Below are 15235 nucleotides of genomic sequence, written 5' to 3' on the forward strand. Positions count from 1 at the left end.
CGTGGATTCATTAAAGACTACTTAGAATTGTGTAGGATTAACTAAACGAAACTCTTCCGTGGATTCATTAAAGACTACTTAGAATTGTGTAGGATTAAGTAAAGGATAATCTTCCGTGGATTCATTAAGGACTACTTAGAATTGTGTAGGATTAACAAAAAGATACTTTTCTGTGAATTCATACTATATTACGAAAAAATCGTTATATGATTTTAGAAACACGCCCGATTACTGGCAGCGTGTGTTTCACGTTAAAGGGCTTTGGGTACTAAAAGGATAATTTCTATGCCCTGGGTTTACAGAAATATCCTGGCTGTTTGTTACTTTTATCGTGAACTTTTGAAGGTTCTCGCACAGAGCCAAACCAGCAGATAGTCGAAACTATTGAACAAAAACCTGTCATGCAGGTCAGTGTTTTGCTACCTGAAAAGTTTAGATCTGGGCGATGTATTGGTAAAGTCATTGTGGGAGTTTCTGAACCTCAGAGGTGACGTGTCTGACAGGTTTATTTAATTTACAGAAAAGTTCTGAGTAATATGGAATAGATAAATACACCTTACTTGAGAATCATAAAATACACTATAGTCGTGTATCGTAAAATACACTATAGTTGAGAATCATAAAATACACGATAGTTGAGAATCATAAAATACAATATACTTGAGAATCATTAAATACACTGTACTTGAGAATCATAAAATACACTATAGTCAAGAATCGTAAAATACACTATAGTCAAGAATCGTCAAATACACTATAGTTGAGAATCATAAAATACACGATAGTTGAGAATCATAAAATATAATATACTTGAGAATCATAAAATACACGATAGTTGAGAATCATAAAATACAATATACTTGAGAATCATAAAATACACTGTACTTGAGAATCATAAAATACACTATAGTCAAGAATCGTAAAATACACTATAGTCAAGAATCGTCAAATACACTATAGTTGAGAATCATAAAATACACGATAGTTGAGAATCATAAAATATAATATACTTGAGAATCATAAAATACACTATAGTTGAGAATCATAAAATACACCTTACTTGAGAATCGTAAAATACACTGTAGTTGAGAACAGTGAAAGACAATATAGTCAAGAATCGTAAAATACACTATAGTTGAGAATCCTAAAATACACGATAGTTGAGAATCATAAAATACAATATACTTGAGAATCATAAATTACGCTATACTTGATAATCATAAAATACACTGTACTTGAGAATCATAAAATACACTATAGTTGAGAATCATAAAATACACGATACTTGAGAATCATAAAATACACGATAGTTGAGAATCATAAAATGCGCTATACTTGATAATCATAAAATACACTGTACTTGAGAATCATAAAATACACTATACTTGATAATCATAAAATACACTATAGTTGAGAATCATAAAATACACTATACTTGATAATCATAAAATACACTATAGTTGAGAATCATAAAATACACTATAGTTGAGAATCATAAAATACACCTTCTTTATGTTAAAACAATGCTCGTTTCGAACATCTTGGAATAAACGCAGCTGGTTAGTTGTGATATTACCTCCACAATTCTCGTCTTGTACACATGAACTGCACTGCGATGGCTTCAGCAGACATACTAGTAGATAAGGTTGTAAAGTGGCTTCCAAATAAGGTTATGAGGCACTAGCTTGATGTGAGGAATATCATCACCCTAGTTTTCGTAAAATCAGGACAAGAGTACTTGTGGTATGTTGGGTCATCAGCAGTGTGTAAACAGTCCATACCTTGTCTAACAGCAAAGGTGACAGGGCTATTGGTTCCAGTTGAAAAATCAAAAGCACCAGTACTTTGCCGAGTAGCAAAGTGAATTAGGCTGTCAGTTCCAACTAATGGCTTAGCAGATGCCAAAGTACCAGTAGCACCTGTACTTTGTGAAGCAGCTAAGTAGGCAAGGCTATCAGTTTAGAGTAATATCTCAGAATTTCCAAGAAAGCGACAGCATCTAGTAAATACTTCTGATAAAGCTATGGAGAAATAATGGATCCCAAGTCAGTCCTGGACACTATCTTGGAGGAGCATGGCAGATATGGTGGTCAGCTCAGTTCTCTCAGCGCTGAATGTGGGGCACAAGGACGAGAGATCGAGTTACTAACTAACACAGAAACAGCCAGAACATATCAAGCCCTCCAAGTGAGACCACCATTCTGGCCAGTGGATACCGACTTTGTTCTGACGATAGACTAGATGTAAGTGGAGAGGCAGTTAGAGGATGAAGTACAACGTGTAATCATGGACACTGGTCGTATGCTCATGCCCCCTGAATGTAGATAATATACGACAAAGAAAGGGCTGCTAATGTTTCTATTGTTTAAAACACGGTGTTACCATTACTTGTATGGTAGAAGGTTCGCCATCTGGGTGGACCATGCTTTGATAAAATGGTTAATGAACTTGAAACGTTTGGAAGATATTTATAACAACTTTAGTAGCTATACAACTGATTCTGTAGACGAAGATGTAATCTCCGAAGATGTAACATCGAGGTTAGATAATACATCTGAAAAATATCAATCCCACCATGGAATTCCTCCCTACTAATCTCTACTGACACAACTCCTGGAGAAGAATCCAATTCTTCTTAAAATAAAAGTATAATCTTTCCTAAAAGTCTTTGTATAAATTACTTCCGTCTTTGTGTAATACTTGACAAATATTTATCAAGAAATACCTCAATTTATTTCAATAACTTAATTTGCACGAATTGTTGATTCATGTTGAACATCTATTGATTGATTAATGAACTGCTAGTTCATGTGAAATAGCTAGTGATAGATTAGACTAATGGACTGCTAATTCATATAGAATATCTACTGGTGTATTAATGAACTGCTAATTCATGTAGAATATCTACTGATGCATTAATGATCTGGTAATTCATATAGAATATCTACTGGTGTATTAATGAACTGTTAATTCATGAGGAATATCTACTGATGCATTAATGATCTGTTAATTCATGAGGAATATCTACTGATGCATTAATGATCTGTTAATTCATGTAGAATATCTACTGATGCATTAATGATCTATTAATTCACGTGGAATATCTACTGATGCATTAATGATCTGTTAATTCATGTAGAATATCTACTGGTGCACTAATGATCTGTTAATTATTGTGGAATATCTACTGGTGCATTAGTGAGCTGTTAATTCATGTAGAATATCTACTGATGCATTAATGAGCTGTTAATTCATGTGGTATATCTATTGATGCATTAATTAACTGTTAATTCATGTAGAATATCTACTGATGCATTAATGAGCTGTTAATTCATGTAGAATATCTACTGATGCATTAATGAGCTGTTAATTCATGTAAAATATCTACTGATGCATTAATGAGCTGTTAATTCATGTGGAATATCTACTGATGCATTAATTAACTGCTAATTCATGTAGAATATCTACTGATGCATTAATTAACTGCTAATTCATGTAGAATATCTACTGGTGCATTAATGAACTGTTAATTCATGTGGAATATCTACTGATGCATTAATGATCTGTTAATTCATGTGGAATACTTATTGATGGATTAATAAACAATTAGTTAATTTATAATATATATATATATTTATAGTGCGTGAATTAATGCACTGCTAATTAATGTGAAATACCTATTCATTGAATAAAAAACTGCTAATTCATGTAGAATGCCTAGTGATTCGTTAATAAACTATTAATTCGTGCGAAAGGACTGGTGATTCATTAAACAAGTGATCTATAGGTTAGAACGTTTTTAGCGATATTTTTCTAAACTAATAAGGAGAAATGGTCTACAGAAATACACATGACAAGAAACAAAAGTCATCTTGACGTTTAAGGTAAGAATTCTTCACTTCTCTTACAGTGTAATATTATATTAATCAGGTTTAAGCTAAGAATTCTTCACTACTATTACAGTGTAATATTAGATTAATCAGGTTTAAGCTAAGAATTCTTCACTACTATTACAGTGTAATATTATATTAATTAGGTTTAAGCTAAGAATTCTTCACTACTATTACAGTGTAATATTATATTAATCAGAAATATTACTACACGTTATTGAGAAAAAACTCGACTTGTGGATTACAGTCATCAAAGAGTATGTTAAAATTGTAAAACACCTTTTATTAGATACAGTAATGGACTTGTGGTGTATTGTTAGTCAGATTATTAGCGTCATGAAATAGTATGTTACAACTGTAAAACACCTTTTATTGGATACAATAATGGACTTGTGGTGTATTATTAGTCAGATTATTAGCGTCATGAAAAGAGTATGTTGAAACTGTAAAACACCTTTATTGGATACAATAATGGACTTGTGGCGTATTATTAGTCAGATTATTAGCGTCATGAAATAGTATGTTAAAACTGTAAAACACCTTTTATTAGATACAATAATGAACTTGTTGTGTATTGTTAGCCAGATTATTAGCGTCATGAAAGAGTATGTTAAAACTGTAAGACACCTTTATTAGATACAATAATGGACTTGTGGTATATTGTTAGTCAGATTATTAGCGTCATGAAAGAGTATGTTAAAACTTTAACACACATTTTATTAGATACAGTAATGTACTTGTTGTGTATTGTTAGCCAAAGTTTTAACATACTCTTTCATGACGCTAATAATGTAAAACACCTTTTATTAGATTCAATAATGGACTTGTGGTGTATTATTAGCGTATTATGCACATTCTAAACTTGGTTTCAATCTATTTGAATTGAACTGTTTTATTCGTGTTATATACTTTTCATTTTCTCTTGTTATATTTTTTATATTTAAATTGTTTGCTTCTTATGTATTACAAATTATATCACATTTTTCCTGAAGATTACTGAAGATGGAAACTTTTAATATATGCTTCATATTATTAATTTCGTGTTTTTTTATATTTTTAAAGTACGTTTTAAATTCACTAGAGGGCAGTGAAAACTGTATATGTATTAGTGAAGTATATAATGCAACTTGGAAAATCACTTTATTTTTTCCAGTTTTGCTGGAGTTTGGCAGCTTTAATATTCCAAGTAGAAAGTCAATCTTGTGGCCCACGCATTAGCGCCCGTTTTCTGACAGATATTCCATGTGACATGACTAGATCATCCTACTGTTCTCTCCCTGGGAGTGCATACCCATGGTAACGAACTGTTCAATCATCACAAGCTTTAATCATAATTAAAACAGAACTCATAATTATTAATAAAAACGTATTTTTTAGTTAATAATGTTGTTGTGAAAAGTTTTCTGACAGTTATTAGAGGATTTGATACCAGCCGGTGAAGAGTTATTTAACATTGTGTGATTTTGTCCTTAATGTTACTAAACCTGTTTGTTGCCTAATATGAAGCTACGCAATGGGCTACCTGTACTCTGCCCACCGCGAGTATCGAAACCATGTTTTTAATGTTATAAGCTCTCACCCACTGTGGGGGCTAAAAATTATATTGTTTAATAATGGTTTCTACCGTAGCCATCTTAGTTTAATAATGGTTTCTACCGTAACCATCTTAGTTTAATAATGGTTTCTACCGTAACCATCTTAGTTTAATAATATTTTCTACCGTAATCATCATAGTTTAATAATATTTTCTACCGTAACCAACTTAGTTTAATAATGGTTTCTACCGTAACCATCTTTGTTTAATAATGGTTTCTACCGTAACCATCTTTGTTTAATAATGGTTTCTACCGTAACCATCTTAGTTTAATAATGGTTTCTACCGTAACCATCTCAGTTTAATAATGGTTTCTACCGTAACCATCTTTGTTTAATAATGATTTCTACCGTAACCATCTTTGTTTAATAATATTTTCTACCGTAACCATCTTATTTTAATAATGGTTTCTACCGTAACCATCTTATTTTAATAATGGTTTCTACCGTAACCATCTTTGTTTAATAATGGTTTCTACCGTAACCATCTTAGTTTAATAATGATTTCTACCGTAACCAACCTTAGTTTAATAATGGTTTCTACCGTAACCATCTTAGTTTAATAATGATTTCTACCGTAACCATCTTAGTTTAATAATGGTTTCTACCGTAACCATCTTAGTTTAATAATGGTTTCTACCGTAACCATCTTTGTTTAATAATGGTTTCTACCGTAACCATCTTTGTTTAATAATATTTTCTACCGTAACCATCTTATTTTAATAATGGTTTCTACCGTAACCATCTTAGTTTAATAGTGGTTTCTACCGTAACCATCTTAGTTTAATAATGATTTCTACCGTAACCATCTTAGTTTAATAATGGTTTCTACCGTAACCATCTTGGTTTAATAATGGTTTCTACCGTAAACATCTTAGTTTAATAGTGATTTCTACCGTAACCATCTTAGTTTAATAATGGTTTCTACCGTGACCATCTTAGTTTAATAATGGTTTCTACCGTAACCATCTTAGTTTAATAATGGTTTCTACCGTAACCATCTTAGTTTTATTATGGTTTCTACTATTCTCTTTAGGCATTCCGTTCGAAGATATATAAACGATAACCAAGGACTTGTGAGGCGAATGTATGGAGACCAACGTCACAGCTTCATTCTTCAACAAGATATAGAAACCAGACGGTCACGGTACATCAACACTCCAGAATTTCCTGATTTTCGAAACCAAAAGGCTGCTCGAGTGCGACTAAATTCACGACATCAAGTGTTTCCTCAGGTCATAAATTTATTTCCAATGGAGTCGAATCGTAAAGGTTCTACGGAGACTCCAGAGACAATCAGTCCTGAAAAAGATCCGGCTACCATCAGTGAAGGGGACAGTTTTAGGAAAACGGAAGCATCGAGTACTTCCGCCACAGAATCAATACCTTCCTTCCTTACGACTGGTGATTCAACCGAGGCTACTTTGTCTTCGAAGGAAACACTAGAAATGACAGCTAACGACCCAGTAACTTCACACCAAAGTGATACGAAGACTACAGGAAAGGATAAAAACACTTACAGTCCGCTGTATGATGAAGATACGAGTGACCTGCAAGAAAAGATCAACTTCATAAACTCCAATTACCTGAACTCGGACACAGAAGAAAACGAGAAGACCACTACAAAAGTTGGAGTGTAAGTATGCTTCAAGACATTTTCTTCATTATAAAAATTAATTTTATTGACAAAATCGTTACCATGACATTGCTATCCTTTTCGGTTGATTAATATTAATAAAAAGAATAACAAAAAAAAAACACGCATACACGTATTTTAGAATAAAGAAAACGGCCTGGTGCTTATGGTACTCGAATCGCGTCACCGAACACTCTCGCCAGTTCATCCTTAGGAGCGTTATAATGTGCCAGTTAATCCCGGTAGTAGTAAATAAAGATTAGCTAAAGAATCGGCGGTGTGTGGTGTGGACTAACTGCCTTCTCTCTAGTCTATCACTTCAAAATTGGAGACGGCTAGCGCGGATGGCCCTCTAGTGGCTTTGCGATGGTTGAAGGTACTTAATGAATGATTATATTATACCGTGAAAGTATCAACATATGTGTTATTGACTCATTTGTATATTTGTTCTACTAACATTGATGTGAAACAATACCTGTTTAAAGAGAAACATACAGGTTGGACATGACTTTCTGTTATAATTTATTGATTTGTTTTATGTAACCTGTCTTCATGTTTTACATTATATTCATTCCCTTATTTATTAGAATAAAACAATAAAAATGTGTGTAATATATTTTACCAATACCTTTCTGTAACGTTCTTTGAAACCCTATTTTCATAAATATTTAATCAGTGTACGAAACCGAAATTTCATACAGTTAAGATATTTTTATACACGCTGTATGCATATATATATATATATATATATTGATATCCATATCAATTCTTTTCGTTTCGTTTCTATTTTCAACCGTTGTTTTTCGTATAGCCTAGTAACATAGTTTAAAAATTTCTGTAGTCACGGTTACACAGCAAAGCCTAAAATATGTTATATTGTTAAAATGTTGCGGTTTAGCGCCGAAAGCTGGATAAACACTAGAAACTGATAGGCCTAACATTTGTGATAAAAATCACGTAAAACTACACGTTTTTTCCTTCCACACAGATTCCTTTAATTTATTTATTTCGGATTAAAAATCTTTGAGATTCTGCAATTTTTGACGAAAACTTGAGGAAATGATTTACCTTTGTTTTCTCAATGTTTACTACATTTTATTCTATTATTAGTGACAACTTTAATGATTTTTCAGCAAACTTACTGTAGTGATATAAGCCGTAGAGTGTGTTAAAACTAACTTACTGCAGTGATATAAGCCGTAGAGTGTGTTAAGACAAACTTACTGCAGTGATATAAGCCGTAGAGTGTGTTAAGACAAAGTTACTGCAATGATATAAGCCGTAGAGTGTGTTAAGACTAACTTACTGCAGTGATATAAGCCATAGAGTGTGTTAAGACAAACTTACTGCAGTGATATAAGCCGTAGAGTGTATTAAGACTAACTTACTGCAGTGATATAAGCCATAGAGTGTGTTAAGACTAACTTACTGCAGTGATATAAGCCATAGAGTGTGTTAAGACAAACTTACTGCAGTGATATAAGCCGTAGAGTGTGTTAAGACTAACTTACTGTAGTGATATAAGCCATAGAGTGTGTTAAGACTAACTTACTGCAGTGATATAAGCCATAGAGTGTGTTAAGACAAACTTACAGCAGTGATATAAGCCGTAGAGTGTGTTAAAAGAAATTATTAGGAATTAAAAGACTATGTTCCACAAAACAATGATATGTTAAGTAATATTCCTTCCAATACAAAACATTATAATATTCCTTACAGCTGAAGAAAGATATTTAATAATCAATCACAACTAAAGACGCTAACACAGTTTTATATAGAAACACCTGGTTCTGTTTAAACAATATTTTTTACAGCTGAAGAAAGATATTACACCTAGTTCTGGTTAAATAGTATGCATTACTGCTAGTAAATATTAGTTTAGTAAGCAACCATATATAACAAAGCTAATATTGTATGATGGTATCAACTGTATTTTCTTCATCCAGTTATCCTACCTTGTATATTGATGTAAGGTCTAGGATGGATATACCCTCTCTGTCCATCTGGGATGGATGTCCCTTTTAATCTTACCTCTCTGTCCATCTGGGACGGATGTTCCTTCTAATAAAACCTCTCTGTCCATCTGGGATGGATATACCCTCTAATATAACCTCTCTGTCCACCTGGGATGGATATACGTTCTAATATAACCTCACTGTCCACCTGGGATGGATGTCACTTTTAATATAACCTCACTGTCCACCTGGGATGGATGTCACTTCTAATAAAACCTCTCTGTCCACCTGGGATGGATATACGTTCTAATATAACCTCACTGTCCACCTGGGATGGATATACCCTCTAATATAACCTCTCTGTCCACCTGGGATGGATGTCACTTCTAATATAACCTCTCTGTCCATCTGGGATGGATATACCCTCTAATATAACCTCTCTGTCCACCTGGGATGGATGTTCCTTCTAATAAAACCTCTCTGTCCATCTGGGATGGATATACCCTCTAATATAACCTCTCTGTCCATCTGGGATGGATATACCCTCTAATATAACCTCACTACCACCTGGGATGGATGTCACTTCTAATATAACCTCTCTGTCCACTTTAGGAATGCGTGTCCGGTAAAGGAAGAAGTCGTTGCACCATACTGGGCCAACAACACTCGAGGTGAGACTCTCGCCTTGCTCAACGTTTATCCATTTGAACAATACGTCAACTGGGAAAAATGCGCGTAAGTTTGTAGTGTTTGAGTTCATAGAACAAAACAAAACAGAAAGAAAATGAACAACCAGCTCTAACTTTGACATTGCTTTAAGGGTGGAATACTAACAACCACCTCTAACTTTAACATCCCTTTAAGAGCGGAATACTAACAACTAGCTCTAACTTTAACATTGCTTTAAGAGCAGAATACTAACAACCAGCTCTAACTTTAACATTCCTTTAAGAGCGGAATACTAACAACCAGCTCTAACTTTGACATTCCTTTAAGAACGGAATACTAAAATAGCTGAGTATTTATTCTGTTAAATATTTTGATTCGTATACTATACAGACACACTAACTCCTGTAGAGTAATATATATATACCTGGGTGAATAATGTTAACATGACAATATATATATATATACCTGGCTGAATAATGTTAACATGATATTTTATGTTTCATGCACCGCGTTCGAATAGAAAGAAGTATATATATACTTATATTTATATTTTTAATGTTGGTTTCAGAAATATAAATTAAAATTTGGAGAAATGAAAAGAAATATTTTTTATTTTAATTACGAAACAAAGGAAATACTCTTGGCATTATATATATATACCTATATATTTAAAGAATTCCAAGACATCAAGACAATACAAAGTATCTAGTGTCAATGTAAAAAATTCAGTGTGAAAATTCAGAAATATTATTAAATATATACTTGAAAGGATCTTCATTTTCATGTCTACGACGCCAAACGAATTTGTTACGTCGCTTGTTACGTCTCTTAGCCACATTCCAAGTACTTTCAATTTGCTGCAAATTTCAGAAAGACAAATTTAAATTTAGGGAATTGATTTTTAAAGTTGAAGAAATGGGGAAAAATTCATTTTTTAAGAATTTTTTTAAATAAATTTGTTTTAATTTAAATAAACATGTAATTATTTACTAATTAGACTAACTTGATTTAATCTCACATAAACTGACCTAACCTAGCAAAATAAAAATAAATATTTCTTTTCATATCTCCAAATTTTAATTTATATTTTTGAAATCAGCATTAAAAACTACATTCAAAAATATATATTATTTTCGCTTTGAACGCGGTGCATGAAAGAGAAAATATCCTGTTAAAATAATAAATAACAATAGGTACACATTTAAAAACATTTGGCCAATCTACGACTACTAAAAACTTGACTTTAATTGTTTCGACATTGTTACGTCATCTTCCCACAATACCGTATGTTGTGTTCAATGTACATGTTCTGTTATGACGAAACATAACATACAGTATTGTAGGAAAAATCTGTAATATTGGCTCAACCAAAATGTATTACAGCCAATAATATTCGTGAATCCTTGGAAATAATTAAATATAAAAAACCATATATTATTAGATAGAGATGAAGGCCCAGCGAATATTCATGCAAAAACGTGGCGTGACCTTCTTTAGAAATTTCACGCGGGAATTGTAACCTTTACACAGGTCACGTGAACTATTTGATAATAATAAAAGTGTAAATAAGATATTGTTACGTCTTGCAACTCACTCCTAAATATGACGTTGCAACGTCGAAACATGTAGAGTCAATTTTTTATTAGTCTTACATTGGCTTTAATTAAAGCGTTTTTAATTATGTACCTATTTTAATGTTATGTGTTATTTATTATTTTAATAAACCTTAGTTCATCGTTCTAGTTTTGTGGTTCATCTTTACATTTATTGGTCAACAATAATGATATAATATCCATGTGTCTATAAATAAGTTATTAGCTTTCGTCATCTTACATGTTACTTTACAACAATGCTACATAGCAATATTATTACAATAAATTCCTACAAATCTAAACACCTTTACTGAAACTTTTTAACCCTAACAGCATACTACCAGTGTATTGTATTGAGTGTAATTTGTACTAGTTTCACTTTACAGTTTCAACCTTTATTTCCAAATGGTAAACTAATCCAAAGTTTATACGAATCAAAAACGTCACAGTTTATATCAATGTAAAACACCAACAGATGTAACGTTACTTGAGTAAGGAAGCGCCTTATGTTAATATAAGAATGGGTAGGCAAACATAAGGAAAAGTTTTATTGATTGTGAAACATACTATATGTAATGTTGTAAAAAATATATATTTATTGTAAATCGTCTTTTTGTGACAGACTGATATTTTTTTTAATAGGTATGAATATCAGCAGATGTATTGTAGAGTCGGCTGCCGTTGTGAACAACAATACCGACTTCATCGACTTCTGGCCTTAGATCCTAAAAACGAATGTCGAGGAATCTTTTCCGATTGGTTCCGATTTCCATCGTCGTGTGTGTGTATCTGTTACGATATTCCTCCGGAGAGTTCACATGAACTTTCAAGGAATGACAGACAGAATTAGAGTTTAATAATATCGAGAGAAAGTTACTAGGGGACTTCATATTTCATTTTTACCGAGTCTCGTGTACAGTTTTAAAAAAATCTGTGATTGGTCGGTTGATACGTTGAAAAACTAACCGTTCACAACTACGTCACCATTAGCTCGTGTTGGAACGAAATATAAACTAATTAGTGAAAACTGTTTACCTGTATGAATCGCTGTATAATTAAAGGCATGACTTTACTGTACGTCGTCTGTAGACTGTACTGTATGCACGTTCGCGAAGGAAGAACTCCCTGTGCGACGCTCTTCCGAATAAAATCAAACACTCCGCTTGTGGTGCCATCTGGCCCTTTCTACACCGAAACTTCTCAAGCAATGTAATAGGCTTATATGACCACATTCAGTTGCAATCCAAAATACTTTTAATCCCATTATTATTGTAAACCTGTCTCCCACACATAAATTAGAAGCCCAGTTTTTTTATAGGTTTACTTTTTCGTCGCGTTTTTCTGTGACTAACATGAATACTGGTGTCGCGTTTATCTGAGACTAACATGAGTACTGGTGTCGCTTTTTGCTAGATTAAAGTTGAATGATACCAACAACGCCTTGACACAGTTTCTACACCCACTTCCTCTAATGTCAGCACTTAGACATAAGTTTCCTGCGAACCTAACTCACCTTGTGAAGACGACGGTTAGCGAAAAACGTCGTGGGATACTGTGCGCATGCTGAACATCTTAAATAAACATTCTTTTTGATTATTAAAGTATAGCCTATATAAAATTACTGTGGTGAAAATAAACACTTTTTATACACGCAGAAAATGTAGGGCTATAAGTGTCTTTACTTGTTTTTTTCATTAGCATGGAAGTCAAATACGACACTGACGATTTTCAATCATGATAGCAGCGTCTGGGGCCCGGCATGGCCAGGTGGTTAGGGAGCTTCACTCGTAATCTGAGGGTTTGAATACCCATCACACCAAACATGCTCGCCCTTTCAGCCGTGGGGCCGTTATGATGTGACGGTCAATCCCACTATTCGTTGGTAAAATAGTAGCCCAAGAGATGGCGGTGGATGGTGATGACTAGCTGCCTTCCCTCTAGTCTTACACTGCTAAATTACGGACGGTTTGCGCAGATAGTCCTCGTGTAGCTTTGCGCGAAATTCAAACAAACAAACAAAGTAGCGCCTGATGGGGTCGCCATTTTTGAATGAAAGTGTTCTGTCCATCTCGACTATTCAAATACGGATTTTAGAATTGTAATACAATTAACTTACCGCTGACCTAATGGGGGATTGCTTGATGTCTACTTGTTTCAATTACTAATTCTAACGTAACTCTTCACTAGTTTACATAACGTCACACTTAAGCCTACATATTGTCAAGTAGGCTTGCATTAAACAGCGATAACACACGCCTTAGACTGTCGAAGTGAATTTCAATACATAATTACCGTAATAGCCGACGATACATCAATATGATTTTTTACAAATAATAACAAAATTATTTTATTAAAAAGTACAGTAAATACTGAACACAATAAGTCATAAAAAAATTTTAAAGTCTGCGAACAATATTTAATTTTTTAGAATTCAACTAATAATAATATATGTATAAAACAATTCTTTATGTTGGTAAAACTGTCATTATCGTCAATCCCATAAAATGGGTTTTTAATATCCGCTAGAAATACTTATAGTTTGTTTAGTTTTGTTGTCGTTTTTCTTAAAAATTGTGTCATGACCTCAAAAAATAATAACCATTTTGTCTTCATGTAACTTATCCATTTACTCAGTACGTTGTCGTTCTTTATTTTTCTTATATACTAACAATAAATAGCAAGAAGACGTTGTTTTTCACGACTGGATAAAGTGATGTTACGTATCTGATCGTTTGTTAATTTCCGGTATAAATTCTTTCCGAGGAACTTCAGCAATACAAGTTCTTTTTTAATTAAGACTAGTTTATTCTTTCTTGATACAACTTTTTAGTACACAGAATTTCCACAGTTACTTTAAACTTAACAACCTTTATAGCACACGCTATAAATCACAGTGATTCACACACTTTACTTACGTTGCCTACCGTACGCTTGACTCAATTATCTATCTCTTAGATCTATCTGCATTTCTCTTCGATCTATGCAATTCTATCTTTTTCCCTGGCTTTATTTGCCGGGCTTATATACTAAAATGGAGGGCGTCTGCAACAAACTAGAGTTGCCAGGAAAATTCATGATCCTTCGAGAAACACCAGCGTCGCGTGACTTCCGCTGTCGTAACAGTAAGCACAAAATATAAATCTGTATGAAGTATATGTTTTTAAAACGCATAAAATCTTTGCTTCTTGCTAAGATTATATATATATCAAATACAAAATTTAACTGCTTTTCCCTAAAATAAACATTTCTCAAATTCTTTAAGAGAGATCTCTAGACGTTAGTGTCGAAATAATTTTACATATTTTCGCGAACATAATAAAAAAATCTAAAATTTATTCTTCTTTTTCAAATTATGTTACTTTAAAGTACATTTTAACGATTATTTGATATACTACAACTAATTACATATTAAAATATAAATAGGTTATAATTTTATTTTACATCTAAAAATGTTTTAAAATGCATTCTTGTAACGCTTACCATCATCGTTTCCGTTTTTTTAGTCCGTAAAAGAAAACATATTCGTTTCTAAATGTACTTTTAACGTGAAAATATAATTCATTTCTGAAAAGAATATATAATATGAACTATATTCATTCAGAGGTCAGGTGGAGAGGGGTGGGGTGGGAACCAATCAATGTAAAAACTGAGGATCTTTGGAAGTTACTCAATATGTGTCACCTTGCAATTTTAAGTTTATTGAAACAAAATACGAAACATCTTTAGAGCTTTCTAATTTATCTTCTATGTTTTCCCTGTTATCCTTTTAAGTTAAAATAAAACTAAATCAGTCGCACAAAACTATTAGTTTGGAACCGTTGACCCTCACTTTTAACATTTTGGTGTCGCGACTGGTTTGTTTTAACCAAGAGCTTATAAGTAAATAAACTAATTGAAATC

The 15235-nt window shown here is 32.9% G+C and overlaps 1 protein-coding gene across 1 annotated transcript in view; it reads left to right on the forward strand.

Annotated features, from left to right (window-relative positions):
• LOC106468967 (protein spaetzle 4-like) overlaps window positions 1–12977 on the forward strand; it is a 17345-nt gene extending 4368 nt beyond the window's left edge. Inside the window, exons 2-5 of the mRNA XM_022397361.1 lie at window positions 5044–5186; window positions 6520–7119; window positions 9687–9809; window positions 11978–12977. Of these exons, the coding sequence (XP_022253069.1) occupies window positions 5044–5186; window positions 6520–7119; window positions 9687–9809; window positions 11978–12185 (1074 nt within the window). The 3' untranslated portion in view covers window positions 12186–12977. The remainder of the gene's footprint in view (window positions 1–5043; window positions 5187–6519; window positions 7120–9686; window positions 9810–11977) is intronic.
• The last annotated feature ends 2258 nt before the right edge of the window (window positions 12978–15235 follow it).

Source organism: Limulus polyphemus, unplaced genomic scaffold, assembly GCF_000517525.1.
Source record: "Limulus polyphemus unplaced genomic scaffold, Limulus_polyphemus-2.1.2 Scaffold3239, whole genome shotgun sequence".
NCBI lineage: Eukaryota > Metazoa > Arthropoda > Merostomata > Xiphosura > Limulidae > Limulus > Limulus polyphemus.